At 31.5% G+C, this 22,515-nt stretch overlaps 1 protein-coding gene across 4 annotated transcripts in view; it reads right to left on the bottom strand.

Moving 5' to 3' along the window:
• Positions 1-938: 938 nt before the first annotated feature.
• Positions 939-22,515, bottom strand: part of LOC124369517 (max-binding protein MNT) — a 51,877-nt gene continuing 30,300 nt past the window's right edge. Inside the window, exons 6-9 of one of the 4 annotated variants that reach the window (XM_046827536.1) lie at positions 21,381-21,507; positions 18,623-18,694; positions 16,964-17,064; positions 5,390-5,689 (exon numbers count right to left, since the gene is read on the bottom strand). In XM_046827536.1, coding sequence (XP_046683492.1) covers positions 5,588-5,689; positions 16,964-17,064; positions 18,623-18,694; positions 21,381-21,507 — 402 coding nt within the window. In that variant the 3' untranslated portion in view covers positions 5,390-5,587. Of the gene's footprint in view, positions 5,690-16,963; positions 17,088-18,622; positions 18,695-21,380; positions 21,508-22,515 lie in introns of all 4 variants that reach the window. The other 3 variants (XR_006923071.1, XM_046827535.1, XM_046827534.1) reach the window with 3 other exon arrangements.

Genomic DNA, 22,515 nt, shown 5'->3' with positions numbered 1-22,515 from the left:
TGCTAAATAGAAACATGACTACATTCCCAAAAGCACTATATCCCTGATGCACTACATCAACTACAGTATATGGGAGTTGAGTATTATGGGTACCAAGGACTGGCCATTCCGACTCTTAAATTCTTATCCCATCATTTTCATTTACGTTGTAAAAATACCCCTGTCAGTTCTAAAGTAAAGATAAGTAGATGAAGAATTTTGTAATGGAACTAAGAAATGTATTAGAAGTCCTGCAATGACATGAACAGACTTGGTTTATGGGAGATGTTTATAGATTTTCATTATAACTGGAAAAGTTATAAAAAATTTTTCTTAAAAACTTATTAAAAACTAAAAATACAAGTTAAATGTAAAAGTGATACATGAAAAAATTACATATTAAACAGAAAAATAAAAGACTGGTGATACCCTTAAAGATTTTAATATTAAATCGTGCAAAATATGAGTTATAATTATAATTATCAATAATTTAACCGGGACAAAAAATTACACTTGTGTTATACAATAATTAATACTCTACACATACACACATTCATTTATAAACAGGTATGTTTTTAAATATTACTGGTTTCACCATTTATTTTCTCCACACTACAAAATATTTTAAACATTTTTAGACTAAGCATTTCACTTTTTATTTTTGTGTAGAATTTTCATTGGTTTTCAGCACTTTCAAATTTTAAAAATTCAGTTTATCATTTTCATTTACTTTTCAAGAATGTATCCTCTTTTAACTGTCTAAAGTTAGTTTGTTTCAACATAATAAGATTTGAAATTTTAAAAATGTCCTAATTTGTTATTATTGTATTTATAAGTCTCATTTTCCCCCCTGCACCAACAAACAATACTAGCCATATAATTATCAAACATATCATAATGGAATTCAATTTCAGATTTTTGTCTAACAGATAATTGAATTTTTATTGAATTAAAACACCTTTAACAAGGATTGATTACAACAATACGATTTATTACAAATAATATAACAGCTTACTTTCAAAACTAAAGTAATTCTTTTCATATAAAAGAGGTTCATAAAAAAAACCCTTCAAGAATTTTGGGACTATTCATGCAAAATTAAGTCCCTAAAACGTATGTACATCATACATCATACAATGCTGATGACGTATGTGTGTTTTTACAATTTAAAGTCAATAAAAGACATAATGTGGTTTACACAGCACTTTAAAACATCACTGTTGTAAGTCTCCACACGTTGGTGATTAGTATTAAAGATGTCATCACTGATGCTAATGGGGTTACTCTGTTTTTATCACCCCATTCTTTTTACAATTTGTTCAAGAAGATGTTTTAGGATTTATAACAAAAATTACGACAAAAAATGTTTAAGAGAATATAGTCTTAGGCGTAATTCAAATTTTATAATTTCTGTTACTTTTAAATAAGAAAAATTCAATTTATTTTACAGTTTTAATTTACAATTACATAAAATGTGCAATATATAAAAAACTGTAAATTAAAACTGTAAAATAAATAGAATAATATATATATATATATTATATATTATATATTTTATAATTTAATAACTAAACTAGTAAGTAATGAAAAATGAGATGCTTAAAGACTACTGTTTTAGTAAACATAATTTGTAACATGTGTAATTAAGTGCACACATGATACGCAAAACAAGTTCCAATACTGTTGATGCAATAAATTTTGGTTTTAAAAACATATTACAGGTGGATGATAAACTAAGCATTTCAGAAAATACCTTAAAAATTTCTTTATTTCTATTTAACTAAATATTATAAAATCACTGAAGGGATTTCTTATGAGCAACCTGTATACAGGGTGCTTTACAGGGAAATGCAGAATTTTCAGGGGCTCATTCTTCATGTGAAAATAGAGAAGAGTTCAAACAAACAAATCCGTAAAAGACTTCTTTGTGAATTATGACCAGAAAAAGATTTCACCATGAAATAAGGTTGTACTGTAAAGTTGGGGACACTATCAAAGAGGCAAAATAAATGGATAACATATATGGTGTAGGTTATACATTTTTTGTTCATGGTAAGGATAGACATTTTTATTGTTAAGTTTCATCCATATTTAATTTTATGCTAATTAGGACTCATAGGAAGAGTTAAGATTTGAGCAAAAGTTTTAGCTAGCCATTAATCACTAACAATGTGTTTCCAAACTTGTTTTTATGAACACACAAAGAATGAGCTTGTGTAGTTTCTGCATTTCTCGTATATACACACGTAAATACAATTAATTAAACTCTTAAATAAATAATCTTCTCTTGAATATATACACTAAGCAGTTTCATAAGTCTTACTTATTTAAATATACACCCAAATTATAGTTACAACTTTAATGGTAAATTATTACATTTTCAAGTACTACAAGTTAATTATTTGAAAACAGTTTTATGTCAGTATTTTCTTGACAGTATGGAGTATTATTGCTCAATATGACATTACATCTGATGTTACTTAATTCTATGCTTAATTAATTTACTATTAGTTATATTAAGCAATTGATTTTTATTTTATAACTATCACAAAATCAATACACTCTCTTGTATTAATACAGCTAGATAATAGGTAATAAGTCAGCATGTTAAATTTAATTTACCCTTACAAAGTTCAAGTTGAAATATTTATAAAATGATTCATAATTTACTGATTTAAAAATGAGTTATAACCTCTGATGATGATGATTGGTCTGCTAAAATACATTTCTTAATATAAACCTTAAAGAGAAACACCCAATAAAATCGTTATTTGTTTACCTTAAAATTATTTTATTCATTTCTAGAAAGTAAATAGTAAAAACTCACGTTAAATCTATTTGTGGATTGACATAATTAATTTATTAAGAGCAAAAATCATCCAAACTTAATTTTGCTATATTTTAATTTAAAACATAAACATTGTCTTTTTAATGTCTGATTGATGTTACTCTTATCTAAAGAGTTCAATGTAGGATAATATGGTATTATCAAAGAGTCATGTACATTAAATAAATTATATACATGATCTACTACATGATACCTCTTTCCTAACAAAGAACGACAATCTATACAATGTTAGATGAAGAATTATTATATAAATTATTAGCTCACTTTGCAAAAATGAGATTTAAAACAAATCAAATATTGAATTGCATTACTTAAATTTAATCGACTTACATTAAATTTCTAAATTCTTTATTTTTTATTATAGCTTTGTTTGGTTTTCATTATGTGACCATTAATGCCCAAGTATTTCATGCATAGGTTCGGAAAAGAAGAATTATTAAGACACCTAGTTTCTGTGGATTTAACAGCTGTGTACACCAAAACTGTTGCAAGATGAAGCAAATAAAACAGGGACTTCAAAGGAAATAATTGTGATTAGAGTTACAGAAGACACAATTTGGAATTTCAGGAACAAAGAAATATCTATGGGGTATAATCACTATTGCTGATACAAAAGTTTTAAAATGGTTTTAGAATAACCCAGAGTTAATGATTTTAGTTCGATAATCACAGGCAATTAATGCAGAACTGAACTCTTCATGTAATACTATTATAGGTTAATTTCTTAGTATAATTTTTGTAACATTAATATTAGACATCAGTATTGATCTAATTTCAAAATCCAAATGAGTTCAGTATTTCAAGATTCTACTTCTTTAAGTACCTTGTTTGCAATTAACAGAGTATTCTTATTAAGCCCATTACAATGTAATATTGTATTGTTTAATACAATATTCCTAAACTTGTTTATGGGGTCCTATTAGTAAAAAACAATGTTTTTTTTTTATATACTTCCCAAAATGCCAAGTTTTTGTATATGAATTTCGAATTTATTAGTTCTTTAACATGCAAGCACATCCACTTATTTATTTCCGTAATGGCACGCATTGCAGTAATTTCCTCACATCTTGTTAGATTGTCTCTCACCCCGATAACATAAATCTTTTTAATATAATTATATTTTTAAGTACTGTTTGGTATCTTACCTCAATAAATGTGATATTCTTGAGTAATATCCTTATAATTTTGTCATAAATTTTATCCCAACATCTTGCAAAGTCGTAGGTTCATTTAGCTACGCCGCAGCATGCACCATTAGCAAATTGCTGGGTCTCTGTGAATTTTTGCTGATGACGTGAAAATATTTTACTTTTAAAAACATTTTTGTTCAACACATTACTCCATCGCAACAGTGTCTCGCCAACCGACTGATCAGCTGATAACTTTGATGCACCAGGAACTAGAATTACCTAGTGTCAGTTGTCCTGTCTTCTGGCGGCCATGATGTTTATCATATTTAATATTCGTGTGTGATAGACTTATCAAATGTTGTGTTTCTCGCATTATTTATTTATTCCTCGTGTTCGTGAATTTTAAACTATAACGACTCCAGATTAATTATCCTAGCTTTTAATATTTATTGACACCGACACCAGAATATGACTTATTAAAAGTTGAAACTGTAGCAGTGTATGACTACATTTTGAACTGTTTCACCAAGGTACGTAGTCATTGTTATTAGTTTTAAAACACATTGACAATGTGTGTGCTCACATGTTAAAGAACTCTCCCTAGCTCTGAAAAGAACGTTTTCAACTGTGAAATATTATCATTCAATGTGTATATTTCTGCAGCTAGCTAAAATAATCTATTTATAAATAAAACAATATTGTTGGTCTCCTTCCAATTTGTTTTAATTTTACTTCAATTCAAAGCTCTTAAATCTTAGAGTTAATAAGAGTGTTGGTTTCACCAGGAAAATACATTTTCTTATTTTTATCAACAGCGTCATTTCTTGAAATTTTGTAAATATATTATAAGCTTTCTTGGGTAATACCAAGAGGCATGAATAATCACAAAAATTAGTAAATTATAATGATTAATAATAACATTTTTATTTGAAATTTCAATAATAAAATTATTGGAAAAACCGATAACAATGTAGAATGATGCGCACTTAGCATTCCAATCCAAAGTCCTAGTAATTCTTAAAACCGATTTTTAGAAGATAATAAACTGTTAGTTAAATTCAATTGTACTGTAGTGAATGACTTATTTCAGTCCCTTACTGTGCTAATATTACTGAAACAAACAGATGAAAATTGAGCAAACATGAAACCACGTGTAAGGCGCCACTTGTGATTGTCCAGACCATCTACACAACACCAAACAAACGCATTAAATTACACTATGTACAGATTACGCACTCTTTATTGCACACACGCACTCTCCTTTCCTCATTCACACTCACTGTACATCAATTACTTCGAGTAATACACGGTAATAAATTATTCATAAATTTAAATATACAAATACCTAAGGTAAAATTTCAGACTTATTATAAAACTGTTTAACAGCAAAAGTATAAAATAAAATATTTGGACGGGTAATAAAAAGACAAAATGGACACAGTTCCTCTCGTAAGTCAGGACCCTCGACATGCAACAATACAATTAACAACAATTATAACGGGTAAAACATTAAAAAATACCCTCAAAACTAGATTTGACGCAATGACATATAAAACTCTAGGAGTTATTATGTACATAGACTCTCTGCTTAATAAATAATACAATATAAATATTTGGAATCCGGTTATGATCAATTGGGAGTGTTTGCGGCCGCACTGACTACCACCATGGCAGGCTTGACCAGGAACTGAGGCACCTGACTGATGCTCTTCAACACTGGACCCGTCATCACCTAGAGGAACATCACATAAGTAAGTATCCAAAGAATACAGAAAAACCAATTACTGTTTTCTAAATAATTGTTAAGAAGGTTTAAAAACTAAAGAAACCTCTAACTCAATAAGTTGGAGTGAAACAGAACAAAACATTTTGTCCTGTGAGTTGAGTAGTTAACAGTATAAACTTAATCAGCAAGTTAAGTCAATCAGTAATAGCTAGAAATGGATCAGTTACAAAACAGTTTTGGTTCTGATCCCGCGTTTAATTATGAATGTGGTACTTTTTTTACTAGTACCACTATGGTGGGCTAATGAATAAGTTTGTATTCCAATATCAAGTTTAATCTAGATTTCAGATTATTCATTCAATTCCCATAATTTGCTAATTGTTTAACGTATCCACACGTTCTTGATTTTAGAATTATAAAAACTCGAAATCAACTTGTACCTTGAACCATAATAAGTGGTCAGTTCAAACTCGACTCCTATATGTATTGTAATAGGCATGTCCATTACTAGATTTAGTATTGGGTTTTTCATGTGAACTTTTGGTGACGATTAGGTCTGTCACATATTGTCGGTTTAGTATCAAATACTGTACCAAACCGATAAATATACGAATACAAATTAAATACAATTTGTTATTTTAATAATATTTTACATACAAGCTTATGTCACATAATCCAGTGTTCGCCATTTTGTTGAGAGATTGCTGCATAGATAATGCAGTTGCTGATTTTTGGGCCTTATTCAATACTAGCTATCCTGGTCCAGGTGCTGATACAGATTACATTACTAATACTGAGAGTTAGACTATAAGTAGTGTTTGGGTTTAACATGAATAACAAATACTATACAATACTATTAGTTTTTAATTCATTGTTGAAGAAGCATATTTTTAAGTTTAAGAGACATGACTTTGATTTGATATATAAAAAACAAATGGCTAATGACTGGTATGTTTAAATGCCACAAAGAATATGGAGACTCAACTAAAAACCTTGTAAGATATTTTCACAATTTTGAAACATGTTACTTAGAGCTGTTTGTTTTAGGAGATTAAAACAACATATTATTTTAAAACAAGTATAAGCTTGGTAAAATAAAATTGAAAGTTAAGCTTTCTGCATCTATGTTAAAATTGAATTAATTTGGACTACCTATTACAAACCTGGTTAGCGTTCAGCTTTCATTGCCATTTACAATCAGTTAAATGTTATTCATGTGTAAGTAACAAACATTTTTGGTTGTACTTGCCATCTACAGGTTAGGAAACGCATAAGAAGGGGACTTGCAACCAATAGTTAAGTGTACAGAAAAGTGTAAAATAATTTTAAGCGATAATATAGGCATTAACTATGTGAATATTCTCTTTTAAGATAGTGTTGCTTGTCATATTTCAGAAATTATTTATAATGATGTTAAAAAAGAATGATTTAGAGAGCTAGCGAAAGAACATGTAAACAAAATGAGACCTGTTAGTATCTGCTTTGACATATATATTAATACGAGGGTACGCTGAAAAGTATTGCACACATCTTGTAGAATGTAGAGAGATCCGGTAAAAAGTAAAGAGTTGTACTTATTATCCAAGATCGGGTGAAAAGTAAAGAACAATTCTTAAGCTTCACAATCATTCATTCATTTTTCAACATAGTCACCATTAAGACTAACACATTTCTCTCAATGCGTAACAAGTTTATTATTCCGTCACTGAAAAATTCCTCAGATTTTTCTCGGATCCAGGACGCAATAGCTGCTTTCACTGCATCGTCTGAAGTATAATGAGTACCCTTAAGATCTCTTGAGTAGAGAAAAAATAAAAATCGCAGGGGGCTAGCTAGATCAGGGGAATAGGGAGGATGTAAAATTGGTTCAAACTTCAGCTTTCTCATTGCCTCTTCACTTGCACAAGAAGTGTGCGGACGAGCTACAGGGTGTCCACTCAAAACCTCTATTCAAATTCCCGTTCGAAAATTTCTGATTCTCTAGTCTATTTCCAAACCAAATAGACAACTGTAATACTCTATTTACCCCTTACGCCAAGTGCAACAATGATGGTTTATTGTCACTAGCAGTATTTGCAAGAAATGCCACAAAGCTGCTGTGCATTTCGTCACTAGCGATATGCGAGAAATTCGGTGACGATTTATCGCTATCACCTATTTTAAAACCCTTAGTTTTTATCTCTCGTCTTTCGATGTGTCGACATAACATCATGTATACCTAAATCCTTTCTGTGATTTTTATAAACTACATGTATCCAATTCAGAAATACAAAGATAACAAATAAATACCAGCACAGCACTACTGTGGGGTAGATTGCAGTCCAGTATAGCGGGTCACACATCTGAGCTTCCAGAATATATCACATTTACTTAAAAATATATGTATGTATATTTATTTACAACTACGCAAAGTAAAAAGTACGGCGTACGGATAAAATACAAATTAGCGATCGTCTGTTTACTATCGAGGAGCTAAAGTCCGCGCATAGAACCAGCAGACACGCTAGCATAGACAAATATAGACACAGAAAAAATTAACTTCAATTAAAATATTATTTATAAATCACATTATTCTGTTACTATATATTTCTAAACAGTTTTATACACAAGAACTACAAAAACATGTTTCACCAATCGGTAATTTGCGTACTGCTAATTGTTTTTGTCCACGAGTAGATATTGCAGACTCTCGACGATGTGCCAAAATAAATATAAAAAATACCAATTATAACTCAAATATTATTTGTTAACTAACAGTAGTTTGTTACTTTGGTCATATATCTACGTTTTTTCATACGAAAAGAACAAAATAGTTTTATCATCACTTAATTTGGATTTGAGATTCAGCTTCTACATATTAGTAACATTGTGAAATCGTGATTTTTCAAGGGTTTTAAGCACTTCTGTTAATACCGGTATCGAGTGAAAAGAGCCGCAGTATCAAGTCCATCCCTAGTAAAATATCTAGGGACATTATAAAAATCCACATATGTTTTGCGGAGTCAGAAATTCATGCATAATGCACGCTTTTCCAGATTCTCATTGTTGGTGGTAGCCCTGGTTAGAGTCCCGCCAATGTATCGTGGCTCCGAATATATCCCACTAATAATGGCCAATACATGAAGAATGCATCAGAATGTTATCATCTGCTACAGAAGTTACCAAAGTGCGTTTAGTTCACAATCTGTAGAATAAGTATGTAGACACCAGTACAGAACAGTACCTGCTATTTTTGCACTCAGATAACGAGCAAAATTAATGTTATCAATTACTGGTTCTTAAATATTTTGTGTTAACATTTAAGATAGTGCAAGAATAAAATCACTCCATCATGACAACATAACTACAAAGTAAATAAATGCACAAAAGGCTGTGGTTTGTCATATTGTGTTCTTAAGATTATAGTCAAGGACATGACATAAGGCTCCTCATGGATGTTGGACTATTTGTATTGATCAGTTCGAATTGTCTGACCAATCGTCACGTGTGCGGAGAAGTTGTTCCGGGAAATAGATGACCGGAGAACTGACGGGATTTCCAGCTGTCTTCCAACCAATGCCACTCTGACGACAAAAACTGATGAATGTGGTTGATTCGATTGGCTGGCCATCTGCTGTCTGTAGACTGGCAAAAACATTAAGTTGCGAGAGAATTTGCACCAACTACTGTCGCATAATGTGAATAAGATACGCAATTTTACTCACAAGAACTGTCGCTGGTCGCTGGTTGTTCCGGAAGTCAAGACAAAGTCTGTTAACATACCCCAGTGATGTCTCAGCAATGTTTATAATTGAAATTTTAATAGTTGACACTGTTCTCCAGTTCTTGCAAACAACTGCCCGAGAGCTCATACGCCCGTTTAGACTAGCGATTTTTTACAGTCGAACACAAAACTTGCGCAATATTTTTCCGTTGTAAACACATTTCAGTCGAGATTTGGATGTGACCATGATACCAAAACATAACATCACTTTCTTTGTTTTAATCTATGTGATCTGATATGTAATCGAAACGTGTGTGAGGAGCAATCGTTCATAGACCAACCAAGGCCTCGGCCGCAATATGAGTGGTAAGTTGTGAGCGCTGGATCGAATGGCAATTTAAAGTTTAATGTTTGTGTTGTACATATGGGGAACACTCTACACAAGCCATGGCAGACGTGAGCGGCAGGGCAGTACCACACGAGCATTCTGGTGTACTCAAAAAACCGGCCTGCGCTTCTTATCAAACGGTCAAACATTATATTATTCAATGAACCGAACTCTTAAGCCTGTTTATAACAATGTACATTTTAGGCCTGTGCTATCTATCTAATACACGTCTTTTCAAAATACTATTTTCACTCAAGAATAAGAGTTGGACAACTTCATCTGGAGACATCGGCAACTGAATACTTAAGTACAAAAATCCCTTTTTGTATCGCAGTCACTACCGCTCTGCAGCTTAAAGAGTACTACTCGTTTAGGACCAAAGTCCAAAACAATAGATCGGCCGATTTAAATTGTCCAATGCATTGTTACATATTTTTATTGTGGGGGGGGGGGGAGGAGGCTTGCCACGGCACACGAGTACAACTAACCAAGATAAACTCCACTACAGTAGTGGAAGTAACTTTAGATCAACAGGGGTCAGATGGAGCTCATGAACATACGAGCTCGTATATCGATCTTCATTCACAATATCACGAACCGCGTCGCATAAAATACGACGTTTAATCAGTTATTGATTCAAGAAACTGTTAAATTAAGTCTTGATTTTATAAGTTCTTGGAGACAGAAAAATTGTTTGACATTTCCTCGGTTTGTCATGAAAATTCCCGGCTTATTCCCAGTTCCCCCTGAGCGTTGTCGTGTTGCAAGATTATTGGCTCAAGGCTGCCTCTAACACGAAAAACAATATCGGAGATGTTTTAGAGTCACCTATGTAGAGTCACCTTTAGACTTTCTTTGCACGAGAACCCAAATGTCAATATTCAGCGCTTTGTCTTATCTCTTCTGGATCATAATGGTGCACCCATGACTCGTCCCCCATCACGATATTCAAAAGAACGTCGTCTCCATCATGGTAGTCTGTAAAACAGCGTGGCATCTATTGTGCACAGATGTTCCGGTACCCTAATTTTCCGGAAACCAACACAACCTTAGATATTCCAACATGGTTTGGGATACGCTGTTGGGTGACTCGCCGATTACTTTGAATCAAATCATCAATGAGTCTGTGAAGCTTGTCATCTGTGGCAGTGATTGGACGTCCACTGCGTGTTCCATCAACAATTATGGCTTTTTCAGGCTCACAACCACGAAATTTTATCACCCAACGATTAACAGTCGATCTATCAACTGGCACACTTCTATAGCTCATTTCAATCGCGTTTTACAAACATGTGTGCATTACTTTTCAGCCTACCCTCATATATTCTGTCTGTTCTTTGAAACAGGCAGGACAAACAAACTAAGAACATACATTATCATACGACGCCATGATGCACCTTATGTCAGAGAAACTCTAGTGAAAATTATTTTTAATACAATTGGTTTAGAACTTATTAATGGCTGTAGTGGAATGTGGCAAAAGATTATGTTTGTTGTTTTTGCTGTAATTATTTGGTTCATAATGTTCTTTATTTGTTGGGTTATTTCACAACAATAGTATTAGGTTTCTGGCATAAAACTAGAAAATTATTTAGATTCTGTGATAATGTAAGGCATTATATTATTAGCAAACAGTTTATGTAATATTGGTCGATATAACATGGGAAGATTAAGGATGATAACCAAGGAGACTGACCTATTAGTGAATAAAAAAATTGTGTGCATCTCTTAGCCACATCCAAATGTGGACATTCTATTAAAGGAAATGACAACACAAACAAATGCATATCCAAACAAATGAATAAGAAATATTTTACTTCATTGATCTGAACTAATGAAAATAGGGCAAAAAACATTGCATAGCTTAATACACTATACTATTGAATAAATCATTAATAAAAATATGGTAATTGTATAAATTTATAATTATTGCAACAATGTTGTACATTATATTACATTACAAATTATTATATTTATACAAATTCTAAAATATTATTTATGTTTAATTAAATAAGTATATTACATACAGTATCAAATCTAAGAAAAAGGAGCACTGCATCACGATTTTTTTAGATCAATCTATTTATCCAAGAAATCATTTATTTTGTAAAGTGGATTTTTATCTAGCTATTTTTATTTTAAGATTCCTTAAACTAAATAGTATAGCACCCTCAGGCAATTTTATTTGGATTGCTAAGTAATTTATTTAAAGAGAACCAATTTTAAGCCTTTACCTCTGCTTATGAGTAATTTGTTTCCAGCGATTTTACCATCATTTAGAACAATGATGAGTGATGGAGTTCTGGAACTCTTCATGTCTATTAGTAACGGTGTTTGGTTACATACAAAAAATAATGAATATCCTGACGAGAGATAGAGATGTCCTTACAGCTAAAGATAAATTTATTTATTGATGCATAAAGTATAATTTAGGCAATGAACTTTCTGTTGTCTGAGTAGGTATGGCTTAGAGAGATGTAATTTGTGTGCATTATGATAAAACTTCAGCGATGGCTGTGAATGTATCAGAGTACAGGCCAGATGTAAATGAGTACATTTCATCCATATAGTGTATGTACTATGAAACGCATTGTTTTAGTATTTCCTTGATAATTACCTGCACAAATAAAAGGGATAATCTAGTTATTTTAAATTCCTTTGGGATAGCCAGTTCCTAACATTATTTAAGGTGAGTAAAACAGTAAAGCAATCTCTGTAGAAATGTCAAATAATGTAACTGAAACTGACGTATCGTTTTGATATACACTTATCATTCATAATTTAGGCATTATCAGTAAAACTAAATTAAAAATCTATTAAAGAGTGTATGGAATTTAATTTGATTGATCAGTTTGTACCAAAGTTAAAAAAAAGAAGTAAAATCATAAATTTAAGAGGGTTCCAAACTGGATGTACAAATTGCAGCAAAGTTCAACATATGAAACGTAAGTGCCGTTATTTTTGTTACATTTTCAAAATTCTTGCAATTAGCTCTACAGTTAAAGAAATCTGAGTATCATAAAATCAAAGCTCAGATCTATAATATATCGAGATAGTTTCTAAAATTATATAATTTTTTTTCGAATAATACCTGACCAAAGCTTGCTAATAGCGCAAATACGTTAAATATAATTGAAAACTTGGTAAAAAGTGTTTATTCGGTTGATCCAATAATATAATGTAAATTATTTCCTTGCTTTTGTAATTTTTTTCTGGGCTCTATTATAACTACTAAACATAAATCGATTGCATCTTTACCTGCCTGCAACTTGTATTTGTTTTATTGCCTATTTCACAGTAAACAGTAATCAGGTTTACAATTAATGCTTTTTCAACAGAATTCCACAATTGCTGCTTCTATAAAAATTAGCTAATTGGGTATCAACTATTTTAATCATTTTTTCTAATAGAAAATTCATACAATTTTATATCATCTACAGCTATTCCGATAAAGGTATGTGTCTGGGCAATTTTTCATTATTCTGGCAGGCAAACATATCTCTTAAAACAATAAATATTCATTTGAAAGTCTTCATAAACCTTACCTTTCTAAAACCTATTATGGCCTTCAGAGATAGCATTTAAACACATTTTATTGTACAGGTTTAAAAACCTCAGGAATCCCTCTAAGGATTTAATACCTTTCCCATGGTAAATGGCAAAAATATTTAAAAAGGACATATGACAGATATATGAAACATAAACCTCCTTATTAATATTTAATATTCTGTTCAGGAAACTTCCCTCAAACAAAAAGGAAAATCAATGTTTATTAATATGTTGGTTTTAATTAAAAGTTCAGTAAGGTCTTACCATTTAGCATACTGATTGCTTCATATGAGGTTTTACATAATTTATGGCATTTCCATATTATGATGATTCATGGCACAATCAAAGTAAGATTGATCAACTGATTGATTTTGTGTAGAGAGAAGAAACATGACAGCAGAAATTAACCAGTGCCCTCTTATGAGGGCACAAGGGAGCAACGCCCTTGGCAATCCGGTGGTTTGCACATTCAGACAAGCAGGCAACAGCCGCGGGAAATTAATAAAACCTGTTCAATTAGATCAGTGTTAAAAATAAATAATGCTGAATATTTTTATCTTCCCAGTAAAAAATAAAAGTTAAGATAGAAATTTAACGACAACTTATTTCATATGATTCTAAAATTATACACTAAAAACTAATACACTTGTAACTGTCCTGTATGGAGATTGGGATTTAATCAGATCACAAGTTTCAGAATTATGAATTTTCAAAGTTGCAGATTGTTGAAAAGTGCCTGGTATCTAGGTACATAGACCTGGTATCTTTTTCGTTGTTACCGGGATAAAAACCGACATAAAAAGTTATTATTGGTAAATAATTTGTTTTATATATCTAAATACATAAATACTTTCAAACATGGGTATCTAAACTGTTTGATCCGAGAGTATATTAGTTATAGTGATAATGACATGAATTAGCGTCATTGTACATTTTTGGTCACAGAACTATAAATATTTGTTTTGTAAATAATTTATTTTTTTGTAATAATTTTAAGTGTTTCTTTTTTATTGTTTAGTGTTTGAATACTTTAAATTAATTCCAAATTGGATTATAAAGAACTTAACATTGTCTTCGTAAATGGTTCCTGAAGACTGAAGATGGTTGACTGAAGAGGATTTAGAAAATATGGAAACCGGTATCAAATACCACAATAAACATTGTTACAGTGAGTAATCATTTATACACATGACTATAAAAGTTTTAGCTAATTGTGGTTAGATCTTCTTAATATTTCCAATTAAATACACACCATGAAACTCACAATAAGTCTGTAGAAATATGTTTATAATATAATGTTTGCAAGCTTTTTTATAGCATAATTATACTTGCTAAAAGTTTATTGGGTGTTGAAATTATCCAGATTTCATACCGTTTATCCATAAATTATCCATACCGTTTTTGGCTCCTTTTTTATTTCATCTTATTTCTTATTTTCAGAGTTGTTTTAATGCTGGCCTGTTATGCTGTATATCATATTATAGTAATCTTGTCAAAATCAGTAATTCTCAGCACATGTTTCCCTTACTAGACCCAGCATCTTGTTTAAAACTAATTTTGAGTGGGCGATGCCTACCGTGTAAACATTTATTTTCACTTACATTAAGATTGACAGTCTTAAATATTTTATTAAGCTTCGTTTCAGAGTTGATTATAAATTATCACATCATCTTCATAACTTTCCTTAGAATTTGGTGTTGTTTGTAACTGAGGAAAGTTAACAACACTATCACTAACATCTCAGACAACAAAGAATTACTCCCCATACAACGTACAATTTCAATATCCCAGGCAGTAAGTATTACAACTAATCACAACACTGATATCAAATTACAATCTCACACACATTTTGTAAGGACAATCAATTCCTTTAAAGAAAACACCAACAAATACGTCACATTAAATAAGTCTGGCTACTTTGTTTACTTACGCTGCTGGTATATCTGCAGTAAGCCGACAGCAGCCTGTTGAATATTTTCAATATGCGTCAAAGTAAATAAACTAAAAAACAAAGGAACACAAGTACGATTCTTGTTTTTTTTCTTCAATGTCTTCAGGAGTTATTTTGCCAAGATAAATAAAATATCTGGCTACAAGATAGAACCTCATGACTGACTGACAACGTCATCATGCATCGTCAAAACACGCCAGGAAGCATTTTCTTTATTTACATGATCTTGGAGATTGTGTAATGCATCATTCTGTTGCAATGTGTCATAGTCAGTATGTAAAATAGTGTCTTCTTTCTTAACTGTATATACTGAGTAGAAGGAACTCTTCCTCAGCCAGTCAATGAATAACTTTTTAAGTTGGTCAAGGAGAAAGATTCTTACTAATGTTTATTTTCTATGTTTTGTTCTGTAACTTTCCATCAGCCATAAACATTTTACAGAAGTGATCAGAAATCTTTGAATTGTACCGTACTGACAAAATATGTTTTCTCCACCCCACATAATAAGTCTAATGTTAATATTATTCATAAAGTACAATAACAGTTTCATATTTTATCATGCTCCCTATTTACATTTACTTAAGCATTAGAATGATCACAATGCAATTTTACTAATTGGGCCCTGTTATTTATTCATATTACTATTGATTGTTATTTGTTACTATCTTTTCCTTGTTTAGTATTGGTTTTTTAATCTACATTTTTATTTATTGTATGTTTGAGAGTTAGTTGCTGTTCATGTTACGAAATTCTGATTTAGTTTTTATTAATGTTCTCTTTCTATTTAGTATACCACCTCTAATTTTTAAAGGTTATGTGGCACTCCAGCCACTCAATAAGTAGGCTTTAATCACTTATAAATGACAAGTGTAATTTAAATATCTAAATTAATAAAACTGTAAGTAAAATTTTTCCTGGCTACTATGTCCGCAGTGATAAGGCAAGCTAACTTGGTGGGGCCACAATTTCATAATAAATATGCCTAAATAAACAAATAAATCTTTCTTGAGATAGTTGGCTTTAAATACCTTTCCAATATACCTTTCATTAAACATAACTTTCTCCCTATGATTACATTTCAAAACCATGTTTCCTTCCTTACTTTTATTTGTGTATTTTATTAACACATAAAACAAACATTCCAAACCCATACATCAAAATATTAATTTATTGCTTAGTTTCAATTCTGTGATAAAATGATAAAACTGTCCTTGAGAGTACAGCATGAAAAGATGAATGAAAGGTAGATTACTTATTGTGTTTCCTATACATTGCTTATCTCAAGAATACTTCAGAAAAATGTTATATCTACAGAAAAACTTGGTGATGTGGTGGACCTCACTGTTACAGTTTCTTCTTCAAAGGAATAATTTGGAAACTGCTGAATTTTAACTTCAACATCTACAAGCAACTGTGCATAGTACTTTGTGAAACAGTACCCACAGTACTATCCACTCAGAGTTTCCAAGATAGTAATGCTTTAGAAACGTGATTTCAAACAATACAAACCAAGATATTCAAAAAGTCATGGTTAACAAGAGAATCATCCCAGAATACAAAAGTAGATTATAAGCCAGGTATCTAGCTTCGATACCAGCCTACCTGTCAGACTGACGATACCGACCCTCTCGATATCGAGGTGGTAAACTCAAACCAGTGAACATTCAACTAGGTTATGTTTTGTGTTACCTTGTCACTGATGTGTGACGGTGCAGCTAGCAGGAACGAACTGGGCTGAGGTACCACCAGAGAGTGACTCAGTAGACCAGAGGCCATCAGTGTGCTGCTTTCTGCAACACCATCCTCTCAGTCTCTAGTACATACTACTAGTTGTACCTTTCCTTCCTTAACTTGATGATGTTTATTTTAGTGCAGATATTACAGATTTCTAAAAGGAAGAAGAAGATCACTCCGTACTGGAGAACCCATAAATTCTCCAAATTGTTAATTTACTATCTGTTAAGGAAACAAAATTCAAGTAGGCATTTTAATTTTTACAGGTGCCTAATAGAGTATAATAAATATTCTACTGTCTACCCATCAGCTACAATTTGAATGTTTAGAACTTCAAAGATAATATTCTAAATGTTCTTGCAAAAAAAAAAAAAAAAAATTGAAGCGGACATCTTATAACTAAGATATAGGCTAATTTTTGGATGTCACTGTTGTATTGACATAGAAGTACTTGACGACGTTACATTCAGATCGTAGATTTAAATCAAGGTCTCGCACAACTGTGTCAGGTCATTAACCATATAAGATATAACAAGTTAAACTAAAAGATATGCAAAAAAAAAAACTTGGAACAGTTTTGTATGTTCACTAGGACCAGAAGCTGAGGTAAGGACTCATCAGAACCTTGGAAGAGGGGAGGCTTTCTCTACTCCAGCCTCTAACAGTCACAGTGGGCAGGAGGGGGTTTCTATCTTATGTTTAAACTTGCCGAGCCTCAACACCAAGAGTGTCTCACCAACTCTAACAATCATTCTTTACAGTAAAATAAAACTGTCGGTCAAGTTGTCCCTCTACCCCAGTATCTCGACATTTGCAGTTGGTGATATGCCACTCCTGAACATCCACTGGATTGCCCAGATGTATGTGTCATTTGTATTCATTGTACCCCGTGTAGGTTCTACGACAGGTATAAACCAGCCTTCTGTAAACATTCTTGGGGGGAATTAAAACAATTATAACATTAATTGATCTACAAATAATGTAAACGTATTTACGAAACTAGGCAAAACCATCAAATAAACCTATATACCTATATTAACGAGATGTTTTCAAAATCACTGGTCCCTGGTCAAAATTTAGGGATATAATTTTAAATACACGAAAAATAAACTTAAATCATTAACCTAAACAGACATTGTAGCAGAATATGGAATGAATTACATACATAACGTATGGAATTACATTGTTGACATTACGTTGACAAAGCTCGATTTTTTCTAGGTATGAATATTACATCACTCCAGCATCTAATGTTTCACAGAACAATAATAATAAAGAAGAGAGAGTTATTGTAGCTAGTAATTGCAAGATATTTCTCCTTAATACTTTAAAAATATTACTACACTTTACAACAAAGTACCGGGCTTATCACACCACCAAATCGCTTTATTTGTAGATACCGAATTCATCTGACCTTTAAAGAAAGTAATTTAATATAAAACGGTCAACAAATGCCATGTGCCATGGTGATTTCATTGAAATACACATCTAAAAGCACCTACCTTCTTCAGTAGAAGAAACATAGTCAATTATCATGGCCTCATTAGAGATAGAACTTTTATATAATTTCTATCCTCAGATCTATATGTAGGCTAATTTGATGTAATCACATACCTGTGCTGACTGGATGTTTGGTGGCGAGAGTTACCGTGCTATGGTTGAGAACTCCATTCTGGATTGCAATGCCTAGAAATATCAATCATAATATGTATACTAGAGGAATTAACTTCATTTCTTGTTGCAAGTTTTGAAAATAGTTAATTCCAATGTTGCACAAGTATTTACAATAACGTAATAAGGGAAAAGAATATGTTTAAATTAAGTATCATAGTTTATAATACTATCATGAATTAAGCTTGAAATTAACCTGGTCTTTCCAGTTGTATACGTGAAAATATCTCCTTTCACTGCCCATTATCTCTGTGTTATAGCAAATACAACAAACATTCTATTAGAAAGTAGCCCTCAAATTAGAAATAATTTTTTATTTTCCCATTTTTGTTTATACAGTATTAGTGTGAGTATAAGCACACAGAAAATACACACAAATAGAAGGGGAAAACGCTAAAGTTAACAAAATAAATTACTTAATTTACCTGCTAAAATCGTTTTAGTTATAACCTTAAGTTATTCGTAGTATTTTTTCAATACCTTTTCTCATTTGATAATTAGTAAAAAGATAAGCAAATAAATGTATAAGTAAAAATATGTGCAAGATGAATTAAGTAGAATGAATAAGGAGGGCTGACAAAACTCTAAACCTTTTTTTGAAATCATAATAGCACGGAAAAGTTGCAAATTACGGACATTAAAGATGAGATAAAAAATAACTAAAACTGGATTATAATTTCCGGTTGCACATGTGCTCTAAATGTTTTTATTAAAATATGGTTTAGAAAGGGTAAGATCTTACATTCATTTAAAAGAGAAATACTCAAGTCAATGACTCCTATTCTCTGCCACCTACGCCCTCTCCATATCATTGTTCTGTCAGTCTGCAATTGTTCCATATGTCTGATGCGTTTTTTATCTTTGCTATTTTTTATCTGGTGATTGTTGTGGGAAAGGTACCAGTATTATAAAACGATTAATTAAGCATATGGCAGTTGAATTAATTCCTTACTATTCAATAAATGGTACTGGATTTCTAATATGTAATATCCATTTTAAGCTTTGTAAATTAACATTTTTTTATAATTATTTACATTAGTTGTTATGATGCTTTGTTTGTAACAGGAGAAGTTAATATTTTTTTCTTTGGATTAATATTTAGAACGGTTTCTCCATATACAGTACAGTATTCTTCTTTGTATTCTATGCAATTTTTTAGAATAGATCAGTTTCGATTTTATTTTATTTTTTGAGATATTAATCAAATAAAATTAAATTTCAGGTATCTGTACCACTACCAATTTTTAATATCATATCCTCAATTTTCTTACTGATCCAGAACATTTCCATTTTTGTTGTATATTCCCTAATTTTTTCAAAGGTACTAAACTTGATCAACAGTTACTATGAAATATACTCCACAAGTACAGCTGTACACTGAATAATGGTTGATACCCAGTCCACGATTCATACCTGTAAGATTTTCCTTCAATGTCAAATTTCAACTGAAAGGAAGTTTCAAGTTAATAATGTCATTTGATTGATCACAGATAACACATGAAAACCATAAACACCGCCAACACAACCACACTCATATGTAACCAAGTCCCTCCGTCCTTAAAATAATTATTTATAGTCAAAATAAATACTTTGATCTTACAATAAGTTGAAGGTCTTTCAAAGTCTGACCTTTTGTCTCATTTCTCGATTAACAATCAGGTAACTAATTGGGATTTAAGGTATTTACCCAACCTAACAAAGAAAGATAAAGCATAATTCTAAATTTTTTACTATAAAGCTATTTGTGCTTGAAAAACTGATACTTCTTGTATTTATTTTTTAGTGCAAAATGTTTTGTCATGTGAGACGTGTGCTAGAAAGTATTTCCTGTGTGTGTTCTAAATTTCCACATGAATGTAATAAAACCATTGATAACTCGATGCACACAGCTACAAATGTTTTCCATGTGAAGGTAGAGAACACTCAAGTCAAGACTAAATTTTAGTTGAGGTTCGTGTTCCTATTATTTTTAATACTTCTTTTTTACTTCTTTTTAAAAAGTAAGCTGATCAAAATGGTAAATGGCAACAGCCAGATAAAATGAGTGATGTGACAATGGCAGAAAGCTGAATAACTCCTGCAGGGGCAGTCAGTACACTTGCAAAAGTCTCCGTTAAAGCGTTAAGCAAGCCAAAATGATATATCATCATACTAATAACTCTCACTAAATTCTATTCCATATACTACATTAATAAAATAGGGATTTCAATATTACAATATCACACAATGGGACACGTTACAATTTTCAGCCATAAAATATTCCAAACCTGTGTTGTTGCTTTCCTAATTAGTTATTTGGGTATTTCAATACATCATCATTAGAAATGAATCCAAAAATACAGCAATGCAATATTGTACTTACCATAAAACTGGTCGATACAAATTTTTAAGTCCAAAACAGAACATGAGTCAATATGAATTAAATATGGTGCAAAGATGAGAGTGCTCAATTTTATCATGGAGCAATTTTTACTTCTCTTATTATATTTTTAATGTCACAAATTTGTAATATTCAGTCCGTTAACTCAGCAGTAGTAACTTGAGACTGCGCACAGACATAGCCCATGCAGGCTTATTTTCCAAGAATTGATTTGAGTAATCTTCAAATTGTTTCTAAAGAATACTATTTCAAGATTGTAATAATGTAAATATTGTGCTGGGGAGGGGGACTATATTCACTCTACTCTACCAATGTACATACCTGTGGTGGGTATGTGAGAATGTACAAAGTGTGTATCAGCGGGCAACATTCGGATGGTTGTAGATGGCAGCAACTGTGGAATCGGACTCATCAATAGGCTTGGAGGTCCAGGACTGTTCACCACCTGCTGATTACCATGAAGATGTCACTAAAGTGGTGAGTCAGTTACAACCTACCTTCTAGTTGTAAAGAAATAACAACATGTGATCACCCTTTAATTTCTTATACAGAATTAACCACTTTGTTACATATTGTGAAACAATTTTTTATGTTTTCACTAAACCAAAGTAATTGTATTTGCAAGCATTTTAAGGAATAAAACTGTGTCGGACCTTGTTAGTTTGTTGTTATCAATGAACCGTGTGTTAGCGTACTACCTGTGTTTTGTCAATTCATGTATAAACAATTGCTAAAATATTTACTAATGAACAAAAATACATTTCATCAACTGCAACTCTGTGATTAATGACAAAAAACACAGTTTGTACTTCTCTCCAAACGCCAGACAACTACACAGAGGAGTAAACTACAAACAAGATAAAATATCTATAAAAGTATTAACAACGACTTTTTTTACTATCCAATTTTTAGTAGAGAACAAATTAGTAGGATGGTTCAAACATGGTACTTGACAAGATGCACCAAAGTTAGAAAATGTTTTATCCAAGAAATATAGCAGGTGCAAATCATGTGCTCTTAGAAAACATAATGCACTTAGGAGTACACAGGTTTTCAAGCGATTAAACATATATTTACATTCTGGATATCATATTGATTTGATCTAATTGGATTCAGGAAGTCCTAAACTGGTACATATTTTGATTTATTTTATGCCCCTAAATGCAATATTTGGAAATAAAATGAAAAACATGTTCCATCAATTTAGTTCAAAACTTATGCTTATTAAGATAAAGAATATCCCACAATATGTCATCTTTAGCCAATCACTGTGATTGATACAGTGAACAGAAGAAACAGGTGTGCTGAAATTGATATTTCCAAGAATTTTTTAACTCTTATATAGAGCCAATTATAAAATGGATTATGAACATGCATTATGAGCCTGTAACAAAAATTTTATTAATAAAATGCTAATATATCAATTTTCAACTAATATAAACAAATTTAGTAAAAA

This window comes from Homalodisca vitripennis, chromosome X, assembly GCF_021130785.1.
Source record: "Homalodisca vitripennis isolate AUS2020 chromosome X, UT_GWSS_2.1, whole genome shotgun sequence".
Taxonomy (NCBI): domain Eukaryota; kingdom Metazoa; phylum Arthropoda; class Insecta; order Hemiptera; family Cicadellidae; genus Homalodisca; species Homalodisca vitripennis.
The sequence above is the reverse complement of the archived record's forward strand: the minus strand, read 5'-3'. Positions and strand labels throughout refer to the sequence as shown.